At 38.3% G+C, this 15689-nt stretch overlaps 1 protein-coding gene across 2 annotated transcripts; it reads left to right on the forward strand.

Moving 5' to 3' along the window:
* Positions 1-7231: 7231 nt before the first annotated feature.
* Positions 7232-12477, forward strand: LOC139447134 (ankyrin repeat domain-containing protein 50-like). 2 transcript variants are annotated; one of them, XM_071228310.1, is made up of 8 exons: positions 7232-7398; positions 8119-8182; positions 8433-8711; positions 9069-9216; positions 9424-9444; positions 9662-9675; positions 10032-10067; positions 10215-12477. In XM_071228310.1, the coding sequence occupies exons 2-8, from the start codon at positions 8149-8151 to the stop codon at positions 12200-12202; spliced, it is 2520 nt and encodes an 839-aa protein (XP_071084411.1). In that variant the 5' UTR covers positions 7232-7398; positions 8119-8148; the 3' UTR covers positions 12203-12477. The 2 variants fall into 2 exon arrangements, with proteins under 2 accessions (XP_071084411.1, XP_071084412.1); XM_071228311.1 differs by having other exon boundaries at positions 8436-8711.
* The last annotated feature ends 3212 nt before the right edge of the window (positions 12478-15689 follow it).

A 15689-nucleotide genomic window follows, 5' to 3' on the forward strand; every position in this document is an offset into this window, starting at 1 on the left:
CCCAGGACCTCTTCCTATGATTATTGTGATGTGGAAGAGGGTGACGCTGGTCCAGTAATTGTCTACCTTTAGTAAACGATCGAATGCGATAGGAAGCTGTGCTATTCCTTAGGTGAAAGAGTACAGCAATGGAGAAAAAATTGGCAAATGTCTTTCGCATTTATTAGCATTACTGAAGTAATTACCCAATGCTGTAATCCTGAGGCCTCTTTGAAATATTCATAGCAAGCTTAAACATTGTGTCATTATGTTAGTGTTTTGCTTTTAAAGCTGCACAAAAACAACGCAATCGTCTATGTACCAATGAAATAAACTATACTGTTACTTTCTCCAAATACCTTGTTTTTGTTTCAATAACCATAATAACGCTTGGAAATTGACACTCCATGTTTGTTTGGAGAAAGCACTGTACTCGGCAATATTCCAACGATGTGAGGGCAGCCTGTAAATAATCGAGTCTGGGCCCGACCATGGTATCATGGACAATGGGATAAAAGACACCTAATAGATAGTCCTATTCCTTAACAAAACAGCATGTGCGTACTCAATATGACTGAACTGAATGCCACTGCTATATACGTGACAGGTCGTGTCTTAATGCTAAACAATATACATTTGCTGTAGACAGAAAGTATCTAAAGCACATCTTGTAGTTATACATTCTCTCGTTACAGGACATCCTTTCACAACTGAACAGGAATTTATAACCCCCTGATCTCCAACAATGATCATAACGTGAATGGGTTTTCGTATGCTTAAGACTATTTTTACAGGTATTATTATTACAGGTACCCTAATATTATTAAATTTGTTACATCGCTGTCAAACACAAAAAGAAGTATCTTACAAAATGTTTCCATGTACATATATTATTCCTCTTTATACCGACAGAACCTTATGAAAAAATAATCTTAGCTGCTTGGTATTACGAAACTATTGTGTATATACATTAAGTACATATGTATAGATATTTGCCATTTGAATAAACTACAAACAAAAGAGTTAGAAATGGTATTAAACTACTAGGCTGTCATTTGATATTGTGGTACGTGATATTACAAATGGTTTAGTATAGTTATATGTATATGAAATGATATGATGTGACATGACATGATGTGATATGATATGATAAGTGTTGTGGTGTGATATGATACATGAGGGGATCTGATGCAATATATTATGTGTATTATAGAAATTGTGTAAATACTGTTTTTAGTGTACATATTATATGGCTTGCGGTCTTCCAGTGTTGAATAAATATTGATTGACTGATATGAAAAAAATCGGCATGGAATGACATGGCATTATATGGTATGATATGATAAGATATGATGGGACAAGCTATGAAATTGCTAATGTGTTGTGTGATATGACATGTTGAAATGTGATATAATATAGGTGTGATATATGGTACGATGGTATGTATAGTATGTTATGATATGATAATGTTATATGAAATAATACTATATAGTATGATCTTATAATAATGATACAATATGATATGATGTTATAGAATATGTTGTATGATATAACACGTTGTGATATGGTAATATAGAAATTTTGAAATTACAGGGTATGGTATTGTACTGTATGTGTGAAATTATGTGACTGCGTTGAAATGCGAGGTGGAATGACGTGAGGTGATCTGGTGAGATATGTACATAAATTGTATAAAACTGTATATTCTTCAAATTGTACTATAGGCCTGTGGCCTCTTCAGTATGGGAAATAAATATTAGACTATTATTTGTTGCCTTGTGTATATTTTAACTCAGATTACACCAGCTGAGTACATGTCTCGCATATACGTGAAGGATATTGAGGCAAACAGTATGATAAGACCACTCTGTGAGTTAAAATTTTTCTGAAAACCAACTTGTCACTGAGATAATATGAAAGTAGTCCCAGCATAACATGTCTTGCCACTCAAATGACTAAACATATAGTATTATATAATAATATAGTATTTTCCGTTAAAGACATTATAAACAAGCTAGTTTCGGCGGGTGATCAAGACTGATTGTTCTCTGGTAGTGACGTTTGATGTTACTGAAGGTAGTATGAGTGTGGCTATATATATTCCTGTGTACTATTTCACGACATTCGGCATTCGTGTCAAACTTGTGCTCAGGGGTGGCCAAGTCGTGTAAGTCGCCAAGTTGCATACCTTGGGCGGACTTTGGGTGTGACCCATATCTGTTCACCCTGACTGTTTATATGCCGGTCAGCACTAATTGTGCCACTAACAATGGTAGATTTCACTTTCATTTACAGTGTGGAAGTCTCAGTGGCTAAGTGGGTTAGATCGCTGACTTTGTATGCTGGCGATTAGGCGCCTCACTCTGGCAGTCTGTGTTCGAATCCGAGACGGGATTCAACCCCAAAACGTATGAGAATCTGTACTTATCAATAACGTGTAATGCCCCGCGATTTGTAAAACATTCATTCAGTCAACATTTATAAGTATAAGTGTAAGTCTCCCAATGGCAATTTAAGGGAATCTGACTCACTCTTTTTGAAGCGAATGGCCTTGTTCAGCCAACGTGGTCGACGGCCTTTGACGTTGACACACACGTCTCCCTATAATGTCCCAGACGTGTTCGATGCGGAAACGGTCTGGGCCATTACATTCAATGGATGCTGTGCTGCTGGAAGTGAGCGCGGGTAGTGTCGACCTGAAAGTGAAAAACGTCGACCAACACTTCTTGCAAACAGGACAACAAAGTTTGTTTGTATGTTGTCCAGATAGTACTGTACAGTGACCCTTCCTTGCATAATTTTGTTCGGAAAGACTTAGTGATGCCACCCCACACCATAACAGATCTTGAAGTCTCATTGACATTGGCTTGACGTGCATCATGATGTCGCAGCCAATCCAGGAGGTGCAAAAAGAATCAGGACTCACCTGAAAACAAGATATGTGACCAGCAACAATTACCCCAGTTTCGATGTTGTGTGCACCATTGGCGTCTGTTGACAATATGACGTTTTGTGAGAGACGGCACGTGGCTGTTGAGCATGGAGATGAGCTTCATGTAGACAAAAGGGTTTTGTTCAGGAGAATAAATAACTTGCCTTTTGAAAGCTTTACTTGTGGCCTTGAATGTTGTAACCTTGATCCAACAACTTCTGAGCAAGCATTGAACTATGAAATCTTGGTAGCAAGAGCATGCTCGATTGTATCTAGGCTGCAACTGCTGTACTATTGCTCGATGTAAAGGGTAGGTTGACTGTTACAAAATCGAAGTTATCCCTCTTGTCATACAGTCTTGTCACTCTGAATCTTAATGCACATATCTAAATATGAAATAGATGAGAAACTCGCTGGTCTCCTTTATTTCTAGTTCAGGTGGTTAATCAGTAAAAGGGAATTGACTTTATGATGGTTATTGAACGTAATCAGACCATCGATATACTAAAGATATCACCTTAGTTTAACTTCTAGGCCAAATTATTTAAAAAAATATATAGCCCTTTGAAGTACAGAACTGCAGTCTATTACAGTTGTCTGTTTTCGGATAAAAATGTCACTTTGAGGCCCCAGGTGACATCTATAGCGAGTAAACCACTCCTGATAATTAGCTGCTTCCAATTCATGCAGATCATGCTTCAGTGCCTATACACGAAGTCCAAGGTTTTCCTAAATGTGTTTCAAAAGACAGATCTGGACTCATGGGGGGTCAAGACAGAGTCGTCACAGAAGTAGACGGTCACTAATTGAAACAATAGGTCTGGAATTATCATCCATAAACTGAGGTCGTGAGGCGAATGGGTTGTTGTCGAAATGGGGGACATCTCGGATGTACTGATTACCAGTGTGATTGCTTCCTCCAGGTTCCTGGGTGTATAGAGTGTATTCCTCTACCTTTATCCTCCCTCTCAGTTTCAAATGCACACATATATGACAGTATATATATATATATATATATATATATATATATATATATATATATATATATATATATATACATACAATGAAGGCAGCCTTGCAAGGTACCGTTCTTCTTCGCACTTCACTATTATGACGCCACACATCTCAAAGTGGTGCTTAAGATATGACGTCACAGTCCGATACAGAAACGTTTGCAGTTGTTGAAAAAACTTGAAATAGAGTCTCTGTGTCAATTTCTATCGTGCTTTCGGTCCCAATTATATCGCCACACATATTTTAAGTTTTATATTAACTGCAAATCTGCATTTTATAACATACAAGTCTACATATTAGTGTCTAGTGACATTAATTGAGAAATAACTACTTGTCTATAAATCTTAACCTCTGCATGCGATCGTCAAATCAACTGTTTCAATCCGAGGTGGTAGTTGTGACATGAAACATCTGATTGACCAATCGGAATGGAGTACTTTCTAAATTCATCGTAGAATATAACAATTAGCAGAAAAGCAACCCCAAGTATTTTAGTTGTTATTTCAACTTTATGTATTATACTTCAATATTATTTATGAAATGTTTGAAGTTGATACTCAACTCTTATGTAGGTAACAAGAATAAAGGTATTGGTTTTGTGTTAATTGTGTAATGCAACGACCCACGTGACACATCCAGCCCAGAGTTTCTATACTCACAGAAATGTTTCAGAGATAAATACAATATCGATAGAGGAAATCAAAAAGTGCTTCAAACTTACTGGCCAGTTTGTTAAATTAATGGCTTTCATTGGCTGTGAAGCTTACCTACCCATAGGAACGTTACATTATATCCAGGCATTGTCACACATAATAGAAGATGACGTTTTCATGACGTCACGTACAATCTTATTGGCATTTAAATAAATAGCACAGCTAAAACCACTTTGGATACATTTCTTGCATCACGAGTGAGTTCACACTCTTAAAATATCCTACTGAACTGTGAACAAGAGAAGAAACAACACTTTTGCACAAGCAAGCTATATACAGTTATAAACTAGAAATGATTGTCCAAGTTTTTAGAACTTGTAATTGAAACCAGTCTTGGTTGAGCATATATTCTCTCTCTAGTCTACAACTGTCTTGTATCGTTATTAATGTTGCATGATATATCAAAAGAGAGGTCTTAATCATACAGGAAGTATCTGTCTTTTGTCCACATTATGATATACGGTTAGCCTAACCACACTAGGGATGTTAATATTAGTAATTCAATAATATTTATATGCCATGGATAAATATAGAGAATCTCACCTGAGTGTCCTTTGATATCAACGAGGGTGAGAATCTAGTTAATATCCAAATTCATTCTTCTGAGCTTCACAGTTTGTCAACAGTAAAAACCACTGTATTGAGTATAAACAATAAAGCTGACCAGCTTCAGTGGCAGAATGGTTAGTGATGTAATTTGATTGTGACGTCACAATGATGTGAAAAGCATTGTGATGCAATTGCATTGCAGGTATACATCACAGGAGATATTGCCTGATCTCTCATTGTGACATTGGATCTTTTCTGGGATATTCTTGTGAATGAACTTTTGGATTTAAACCAGAGGAGGAGTGTGTTAAAATGGTAGAAGAAACACAACCAAGCAGTTGTTATTTGCACTGCACGAAATAGAATTGCAGACTACACGTTGCTCGAACAGTATCTTAATTGTAATATCCCCTGATTTGTCATCAATTGAACATGTCTGGGATGAAATATAGTGACATTTATGACGTTATCTGAATCCTCAAACAAGGCAGCAGGAACTCTGCCAAATCTTTCCTCGGATATGGATCGACATCTTCCCTAGGACTTTCATCGACGTTAAGTGACGAAGATGCCAAGCCAGCATCAATGCACACGGTAGACACTCGCTACTGACCGCGTGAACTTGCTTGTAAACCCAATGTTATGTTGTGACTGATTTGTATATGCCACGTGTGCTGTTTTTCATGGACTGTGAATCGTTACCATACCTTGAAACATTATCTTTGATTCTGTTTGTTGTTTGTGTAGCTTTAAAAAAGCTCTTATTATCTATGAAAATCAAACATGCATCATATGTGGAAATTGACTTATTTGTTGTCATGTTAACTTGAAGAACAATATTCCTGTTCTTAAATAAAGAATGTGATCTGTCATCTGTGACGAATGTGAGCCGCAGAAACATACAAAGATTTCAGGTGTCTAACTTTGGATACAAATGCCATTTTGAGTCCCGTAGTTCTTAGCTTCAGTAGTAAGAAAACCCTCAACGATGAAAGCCTTAACCCTGCATGGCACCTCTCCCAGTCAGACGTCGGATCTGCTGAAGAGCCACTCCCAATGCACAACTGCTTCCAATTCATGCAGGCTATGTGCCTGCTTTCGTAAGACCAATGGATTTTCTGCCAGGTTTCAGATTCCAAGCCCGTCGTCCTAAGGACCATGACAAACGGAGCATCTCATGGTGACCTGCCAGTAGGAGGACGTTTAATGACTCTCATGTACTGCTGCTCTCAAGCAAGGTTCTGGTGGACAGACGTCGATTGACTAGCCATTGTCGCTTGAAGATAGAACATACTAATCAAAGTAATGCCCCGTCTTCACGCTGTGACGTCACAGTAGGCCCTCGTGACCACGAAATGTCCTTCACAGAATTGGTTTGACCATGTTTTCTCACTAATTGGCAGAGTACTTTGTAATGGTAACCCAGCTGAGGCCTGATTGCTTTATGGATACCTCTGTTGGATGCATTTCGACTATTTGCCATCTCTGCGCCTCTGATATCCTCCTTTGTGCCATGTTCAAAAGGCATGATTTAACATTAAACAGCGGATTTAAATACCTAAATGGGAACCCAGAGTGTGGAGAATCCTTGAAAGACATGCTGCACCAGCATGTCACGGTGAGTTCTGATGTCTCCATCAAACATGAGCGGTCACTTTCCTTCCATTGAACACCATTCATGTCATAATCATCATTTTCTTGAAGTTAATAGTAACAACGAATAATTCATTATCTCAGGAGGTACTTAACATTTCTCAGGTGTATGTTGTTCATGAGTAATATTATATTAGTTATCCGGCAATAACCACATGACGTAAATATATCACATTACAAGTTGTCTATACCGGTATCCCGGTACACAGCCTATCAAACAATATATGCTTTGTGCAGACTTCACACAGAAAGTAATGCTTGTTCAGGTGACCCACTTTCCCTGTATTTGCTTGTCGACGCTAACTGCACATATTGAGCCAGTAAAAGGCTTAGCTATAAATAAACACCTCAAGTCAAGCAATTCCGTATCGGCTGGGATATCACACAGCAAAGCTTTCACTTTTGTAACAACCAGTTGTTAACTTTACAACCAGCCATAAAATGATCGTGGCTATTTGATCATAGTCAAGGTTGAAATGGAGTTCTCACTGTGGAAAATTTAACATGTGGTAGACACATATCTGGTTAGAATCTGGTTGACAATTACATCACACAAAGGTATGTATTATCTATCATTGTCTCTTCATTGCTTATCAAATTACACTTATACCTCAACATATATTTTTCGAATCATCCTTGCCAACATCATTTGGTTGCAAAGTCTGATATTGCAATACATGTAAGGTTACATGTTGGTGGCCTAAGATAACATTATCAAGTGGATGAGATATTCTCAGAACCAATTTAATATTGTTGGACCATGTCAAAGATAAATTATACAATATTACAAATAATATGATAAACGTTTCTGTGTGTCAATGTCAGGCGTGGAGGTAGCCTTACAAAGCAATATCAATTTCAAATATAAATTTTCTAAACTCATAGTGAAAGTAGGAGCTGCACACACAATATCTCAATGTTTCCAGTGTTCAAATATTTCTATTAAAATTCATATGATATTACTGTTACATTTGTAACTTATGAACAATCTTAAAAATAAATTATGTGAAAAATTACATTTGGTTCAATGTCAGTATTGTGAACCAGAAATGATTTCAGCTTTTACAAATATGTTTTTCAGTTCAATAGGGTCAAACATATTGAATACATCAACATGATACTGGAGACTTCTTTTGTAATTGTTCTGTTGAGGTAACTCAGATATTTACCATACGTGAAGCATAAACACCATGTGAAATGTGTTTGTTTCCAAGTCTAGAACACTGTGTGTCGTTTTGATAACATCACATTAATACATAGACATTGATGACTTTGCAGACACTAAAGTGAAGGCAAACACATTCAGCAATGTTGACCCTTTGCATTGTTCTGCTTCGATTTGGTGAGTAGAACTTTCGTATGTTATTTCACAGTACTATTATAGAGTGTGAAATGTCTTCCTTAAGTAAGCCATAAATGTATCCAAAATGTTCTTATAACAGCATTCACTTTGCAGCAGTCAAATACATTTGTAAAATCTCGCCAGGAGAAATGTCAATATGTTTTTTTTAAAACATGTAGAAGTACATGTTTGCATTCAGCCGTCTCTTCCTCATAACTGTAGAACCCTGTTTTGCATGTTTAATGTTCAGCAGTATTGCTTGTGGGTGGCGAGGAGTGTGATCTGGGATGGTATGGTGGAAGATGTGAACTCCAATGTCCCCAGCACTGCGCCAGTCTTGCAGACATCACACACTGTGACAAGCAAAGTGGAAGCTGTTCATTGGGATGCATTACAGGCTGGTATAGAGATCAGTGCAACTCGGAGTGCAGCACATATTGTGTGAACAGGACCTGCAACCAACAAGACGGGCACTGCACCTTAGGCTGTCCCCACAACAGGAAGGGCCATTTTTGTGAAATTCTGAAAGGTACAATGGATTGATAGACAATGGACACTGATGAATTGTTTTCAATACAGAAAAAGGTGTTGATACGCCTTTTGTGATATGTAACCAATATTTTTAGAGCTGTTCTCCTCAACTGTGGTTTCCTGTATACAGGAAACACTGACGGTTAAAAGTATATGATGAATGTATATATGTACATACTGAACATAAAAGAATTATTTTTATAAACCGTACCCGCTTAAAGAAACTAAGTCATCACTACAAAAATGTATCTTCAAAAATATTTTTGATTTCTACAAAGTTTTGTTCAGTTTATATATGAATGGATATACACATGGATTAGTACTAGTTTGACACACAAGCCATGTGTTTATACAGTGATCGTGACGGAGACAGCAGCTCCCTCAAATGGAAGTTCGAGAACGACGGAGTCCCTATCATCAGGGCTTGCCGTGATTGTCATCCCCGTCTGCATTGCTGTAGTCGTGATGATGGCCGTCATCATTACAGTAATTGTCTTCGTTCTGTAAGTAAAACCAAATGTGATTATGAGTGCTTACCCTTTCAGATAAAATGGCCTTGCATAAAGAAAATATGTAACAGGCATCAACATGGATTGATGTCGTCTGTAGTGTACTGTGCAATATTGGGACATTTTGCTTGATAAGAATAACATTAAAAAAGTAACATTCTGTTAATATCTGGATGAACATAATTTCATTCCTTTTTGCAGACGGAAACGACGGTCCAGTGGGTAATACCATTTTTTTCAATTGAAGATTACTATTTCAAAGTAGCATTACTTGTGTGACTGGCATTTTCCTCACACATTACACAAATAAATGAAGTTCAGCTTTAAATTTAATCACTTACTTTGAAATCAAGTATTGGCTTGTCACCAACTGTGAAATAAATGTACGCAGCTTACTCAACTAAATTCTTCTTCTTGTCATTTGTTTTCTTTTTTGCAGAATCGTCCAAGCTCGTGAGTAAAAAAACACAAAAGCATGATTCTGAAAACTCTCATTACTTAACTCACTCACTTCTGATTGATATGGAATTATTCAATGCCACATTCAAAAGGAGGATTATAAAGTCACTTTAACCTACTACAGAATATATTCCGGGATTATGTGTGGTGTTTGGGTGGTGAGGAGATGGTTGAAGTGTCTCACAATGTATACTGTATGATGCTCTGATTGGATGTCTTTTTTATCAAGGAGACATGTGGTCTTCCTCAACAGTAACATAAGATACCGGATCCAAAAATTATATTCTGATGAATGGCAGACCAAGATTATACTATACTGGATGAAACTTACATACAACTGTGGTTTTCAGGTTCGTCCCCCGAGGAAGGGAAGCCTTTGATCAAAGGTGAGGGAAGTTCCTGTATTAAGTCAGCTAAGATGTGATTTGCCTTGTGTATATGCATTAATGTCTACAACTATGGTAAGTATTGACACATCTGGACGAAGGGTAAAGACGTAACATGTAACTAACTTACCATGTCCTCTTTGACAGTGAACAATGATCTTCATTATGCGAGCCTTGTGGGGGATATGGCCATCATCAAACGGATATTATCAGATAATAGCGAAGATGTCAACTCTAGAGGGGAAAACGGGAGGACCTCTGTGATGTGTGCAGCCTCCAAGGGACATGGACACGTAGTGAACTTGCTGGTGGACAAAGGAGCTGATCTGTCACTAGTGGACGACAAGCGGGAAAACATCCTTCATGTGGCCTGTCTGGGAGGATATGTGGAGATTGTGAAATATCTCCTCTTACAGAATATCGTTGACATCAATAGTAGAGGATGTTATGGCAGAACGCCTGTAATGAAAACAGCAGAGAAGGGACATAGAGAAGTGTTTGACCTCCTTGTTAGCAAGGGAGGTGATTTGTCATCAGTGGACGATCAGGGTAACAACATCCTTCACGTAGCCTGTATTGGAGGGCATGTGGAAATTCTTAAACATGTCCTCTCATTAGGCATTGCTGGCATCAACAGCAGAGGACAGTATGGGAGGACACCGGCAATGATGGCTGCAGGTTGCCAACGTAAAGATGCTTTTGAGGTTCTTAAAAATAAAGGAGCAGATCTGTCACTGGTGGATGATGATGGTAACACCATCCTTCACGTGGCCAGCATTGGGGGACATCAGGAAGTGATCAAGTTAATTATTGCAATGAAGATTGTTGACATTAACAGCAAAGGACAGTGTAAAAGGACACCAGTGAGAATGGTTGACTTCAGGAAACACAGAACTGCATTTGACCTACTTGTGAATAAAGGAGCAGATCTATCACAGGTGGATGACAAAGGTGAGAACATCCTCCATGTGGCTTGTCTGGAAGGACATCTGGACTTAGTGAAGGACATCGTCACAAATCACAGGGTCGACATCAACAGCAGAGGACGGTACGGGAGAACCCCGGTGATGAAGGCAGCAGAGAAGGGGCACAAAGATGTGTTGGATCTGCTTATACGTAATGGGTGTGAGGTGACCATAACAGATGATAACGGCAACAACATCCTCCATGTTGCATGTATCGGCGGGCATGTAGAGATGGTGAAGGTTGTCCTCTCACATGGCCTTGTTGATATCAACAGTAGAGGACAATACGGCAGAACACCTGTGATCATGGCCGCAGGCTGCTTACATCAAGACCTGGTAGAGTTACTTGTGACTGAGGTTGCTGATGTGAAAACAGTGGATGATGACGGTAACAACATTCTTCACGTGGCCTGCATAGGGGGTCATATTGGTGTGGTGAAATATGTCCTTTCACTGAACGTTGTTGACATCAACAGCAAAGGACAGTGTAAAAGGACACCAGTTAGAATGGTTGACTTCAGGACACATAGAAATGTGTTTGACTTACTTGTGAGTAACAGAGCAGATCTATCTCAAGTAGATGATAAAGGTGAGAACATCCTCCATGTGGCCTGTCTGGAAGGACATCTGGACTTAGTGAAGGACATCGTCACAAATCACAGGGTCGACATCAACAGCAGAGGACGGTACGGGCGAACCCCGGTGATGAAGGCAGCGGAGATGGGACATAAAGAAGTGTTGGATCTGCTTATAAGTAATGGGTGTGATGTGACCATAAAAGATGATAACGGCAACAACATCCTCCATGTTGCATGTATCGGCGGGCATGTAGAGATGGTGGAGAATGTCGTGTCACTAAACATGGCAGACATCAACAGCAGAGGACAATACGGGAGGACTCCGGTAATGATGGCTGCAGGAGGGGGACATCGAGAAGTGTGTGAATTTCTTGTAAGTCAAGGAGCTGATTTGTCACAAGTGGATAATGAGGACAACAACATCCTTCACGTGGCCTGTTACGGGGGACATGTGGATATAGTACAGTATGTCTACTCACAGCACATCGTGGATTTCTTGGCAAAAACTAAACAAGGCTTAACAGCAATCATGATAGCAGAGGGACTAAGAGATAGTTCTGTGTATACATTTCTTGTGTCAGAAACATCGTAATGAAGTGAGCGTTATGATTGTGTAGAAACATTTACTTATTATCTGACATGGTCATGAAAACATACATAGAAATTGTAAGACATACATACCTATGTGCAAAGTTGAGAGTGAATTCATTTAGAAAGGGGCCATAGAGAAAATAGTGTTAACATTTCAGGAGCATTAGATTGTCTTGTACATAAACTTGACATGGCTTTCTTCACACATTAATTTGGCGGATAATAGATGTTGACATGTCAAAGTTTATCTTATTGCTTCACCATTTTGTTTATAGCTGAGGCTGTTCCATTTATTGTCTTTGGTTTCTTGTCAATAAATGATTGGTAAACCTGACTGCAGTTTTCGTTACTGACTAAGTGAGAGTCAGTTGAAGTGGTCCAAGCCAGCGCTTCTCGAGCTACGTCCCTTAGGCATCCCAGGATCGTTTGATCTCAGATTCTAACACCATGATTCCGTTTTTATTCAGCCCCCATACCCATGTTCGATGATATAAAGTAATTAACATCTTTGACCTGCATCCTATCTGGGCGTTTCTCTAACATCAGGCTGGCACGGCATGAAATACCTGAAATTGTCCCTAGCTGAATGGGGTACAGTGAGACTTGTACCATATGGTCCCATTTTGAACACTTCACTTGCCTTTGCATGTGTGTTTGATGGGTACCACCGATGGGGAAATATACGCTCACCTTTCGCGAACACGGAGTATCATTACTATTTCATAGTGATTTCTAAACACATGCTTATGAAGTTGTCGGAATCGTTCTATCGACTGAATTGACAATGAAAGCATGGTTTCAAAATATCTAAGATACTTAAATAGATCATACACATGTATAAGGTCATGTGTCAAAAAACTCATTTACTGTGGTCAGCTTCATGACTGAAGTAACTGACACTAACATGAATATGAAAACGCTCAACAAACTAAGACTAGCATGATCACACCGGTTATACATGTCAAGTTAAAGTAGAAGCAAATATTGTAGTGGATTACTTATACTTCCTGATGTCCTAGGTCAGTTGACATTAAACTTATTTGGTACATTGTTTGAACTGTATATATCATTTGTAGAGATTAATAATAATTGATACTCAATGTTATTATCAGATATATATGGGTATATATGGGTAGAGGATTAAAACAATGATCATGACAAAATAAAATCACTATTTTATTTTTCATTACACTCTATTGGCTGACAAACAGTTATTAAAAAGTCCAAATCTAATACGGCGCCAGGATCTGATGATATTCGAAACCGGTTCTGGAAACAGTTCACATGTGTCCAGACACCATAACTTCACTGTTTAAATTTCCGTGTGAATTCTTGGTTGTGCAAAGGTCAAACAATACTTCTCCGAAGAAATGTGATTTGACACTAAAAAATTCCGCCCTATCCCTTGTCTGAGTACACAGTACAATTATCCATAAATTGTGTCTACTGTATACACAGTACGAAATATTGACAGGATGTCTTACATATCTTTTGTCGTCATACTGCGCTGCAATGGCGTATTTTAAGTATTTTCAAGTATCTGACGTATTTTAAGTCTTTTTGTAAAGTGTTGTGGTACCATGCCATACCCCATAGTCCATGAGCCAGAGAAAATTTGACTACCAAACAGAGGGACAAATTACCAATATGATTTTCAGCTAGCTTGATGTCTCAACTGTATAATTTCATGTGATGGACATTTCAGATGCCCAGCTAAATACGATTTTGGCGGCCATTTTCCAAGATGGCGGCCATTTTTTCACTTTTTCTACAGATTTCAGAAATAAGCTTATAACACAGAATGTATTTATTTCAGACAACTTTTATTTACTGATATTGTTTCAGCACTACATTGCACACATTCTGTTATGCTTTTTGTATATCATTGAGTTATAATTTTTGAGTTAATGTTGAAATTTTATAAAGAAATTACCCTTTTTAACATTTTACTGACATCTTTTCTTTCCAATGCAACGTTGTTGAGTAATAATTCACACCTTATGATAGATAAAAATTGTCTTAAGTATTTTCATATATAAAATACCATTTGGAAGTTAAAACACGATAAAGCATAAACATAAGCATCCATTTTTTCAATATGGTGCACTTTTTCACAGATAATTAAAAAATTAAGACAGTCGTACATATTGCAACCAAAACTTGTTTTTATATTTCCTAGCTAAATTTCCAAGAATTTAAAGTGTTTAAAGTTAAAATGTGTTTAATAATAACATCAAAAGTATACATATAAACAAAATTCCACTTTCATTCCCACCTGACCCTTCTGCAATTAAATGGATCTCTAAGAAACATAGATCAATGTCTGGTACCAACTTAACGTTATATTTTCAAATAAAAAATAACATTTGCAGACAAATATAACTTGTTCATAATTCAAAAGCCACCAAATCTTCTACTTCTTAAAAATCAGCATCTAGTAATATCAACTCACCATATTAAACAGGAGACTGTTTGCTAGAGTTTCATGCCGTTTACATTAACATTGTAACACAATTTAGCATGAATATGGCCAGTACTTGTAACAGTTTCAAGAAAATGTCTATAAATAATTTCAACAATGAGGATGTCTTATTCCGTCCCAAAACCTGCTAGGTTATACACATCCAACTGTCAAATTCAGTCATCTTCATCGCTTGAGTCTTCGTTAACTGAATGCACATACTTCCGTGTGTAACAAACATAGTTTTGTTACCGAGCTGTTCAGTGAGGTTGTTCTTACTCTCAGTACATGCAAGAAGTCGTATCCAGTTTTTCAGTTTGTGTCCTTCTCTTATCTGCGTGAAGATAATGCATTCAGTTGAACCCCGATTCAGATGCTCAGCCAACTTGATTGACTGTTCCCTGTACACGTCAAACACCACATCAATTCTGTTACATCCCTGACCAGCATGCAACATCTGGGCAAACACTCTATCAGACAGCTCATCAAATGTGTGATTTTCGCCGTGGATTTTCTGAATGATGGCCATAGCATCAAGAAGAGCAGCACTTTGGGTGGGCGTACCATCTGCAAACGACACTTTAGTCCCCAAGTGTTTTGCCAGAGCAGATTTATTTGCCTTTTTCATTGTGCAATTACCATTTGCAAGAGACCAGGGTAGTGGACCAAGAGGGTGGCTTAGCACATCATGCATGTCTAACCTTCTGTTCTGGGCAATGAGAACCATATTTGCAAACACTCTTCTGTCAGCTTTTAGGATGATTTCTGTGTTTGTACACTTGCTTGTTTTCTTGTTAATGTCCGTAAATGATTTCTAATTCATCTTCTTCACGGTGTTGTAGAAACCTTCACCCATCTGTAGCCGTTCTGCTTGGAACGCCTGATAAGCTTCCTCTCCCTTTTGCCTTGATGTCAAAAGATCGGCAGAAACTTCGGGGGGAGGGGGGGAGGGGGGGAGGGGGGGCACTGCTACAGCGGATATGCGGATATGCAAACAAGATCTGAGTCTTCAGAAAGCGGGTTTGTC

The sequence above is a fragment of the Haliotis cracherodii genome, unplaced genomic scaffold (genome assembly GCF_022045235.1).
Source record: "Haliotis cracherodii isolate W230 unplaced genomic scaffold, xgHalCrac1.p SCAF_7, whole genome shotgun sequence".
NCBI lineage: Eukaryota > Metazoa > Mollusca > Gastropoda > Lepetellida > Haliotidae > Haliotis > Haliotis cracherodii.

Bases quoted from the DNA above. Each gene is read 5' to 3' on its own strand.
- LOC139447134 (XM_071228310.1), top strand. From the start codon at position 8,149: ATGTTGACCCTTTGCATTGTTCTGCTTCGATTTG. The intron at 8,183-8,432 runs GTGAGTAGAACT...TTTAATGTTCAG, and splicing joins CATTGTTCTGCTTCGATTTG to CAGTATTGCTTGTGGGTGGC. The intron at 10,068-10,214 runs GTGAGGGAAGTT...CCTCTTTGACAG, and splicing joins AGGGAAGCCTTTGATCAAAG to TGAACAATGATCTTCATTAT.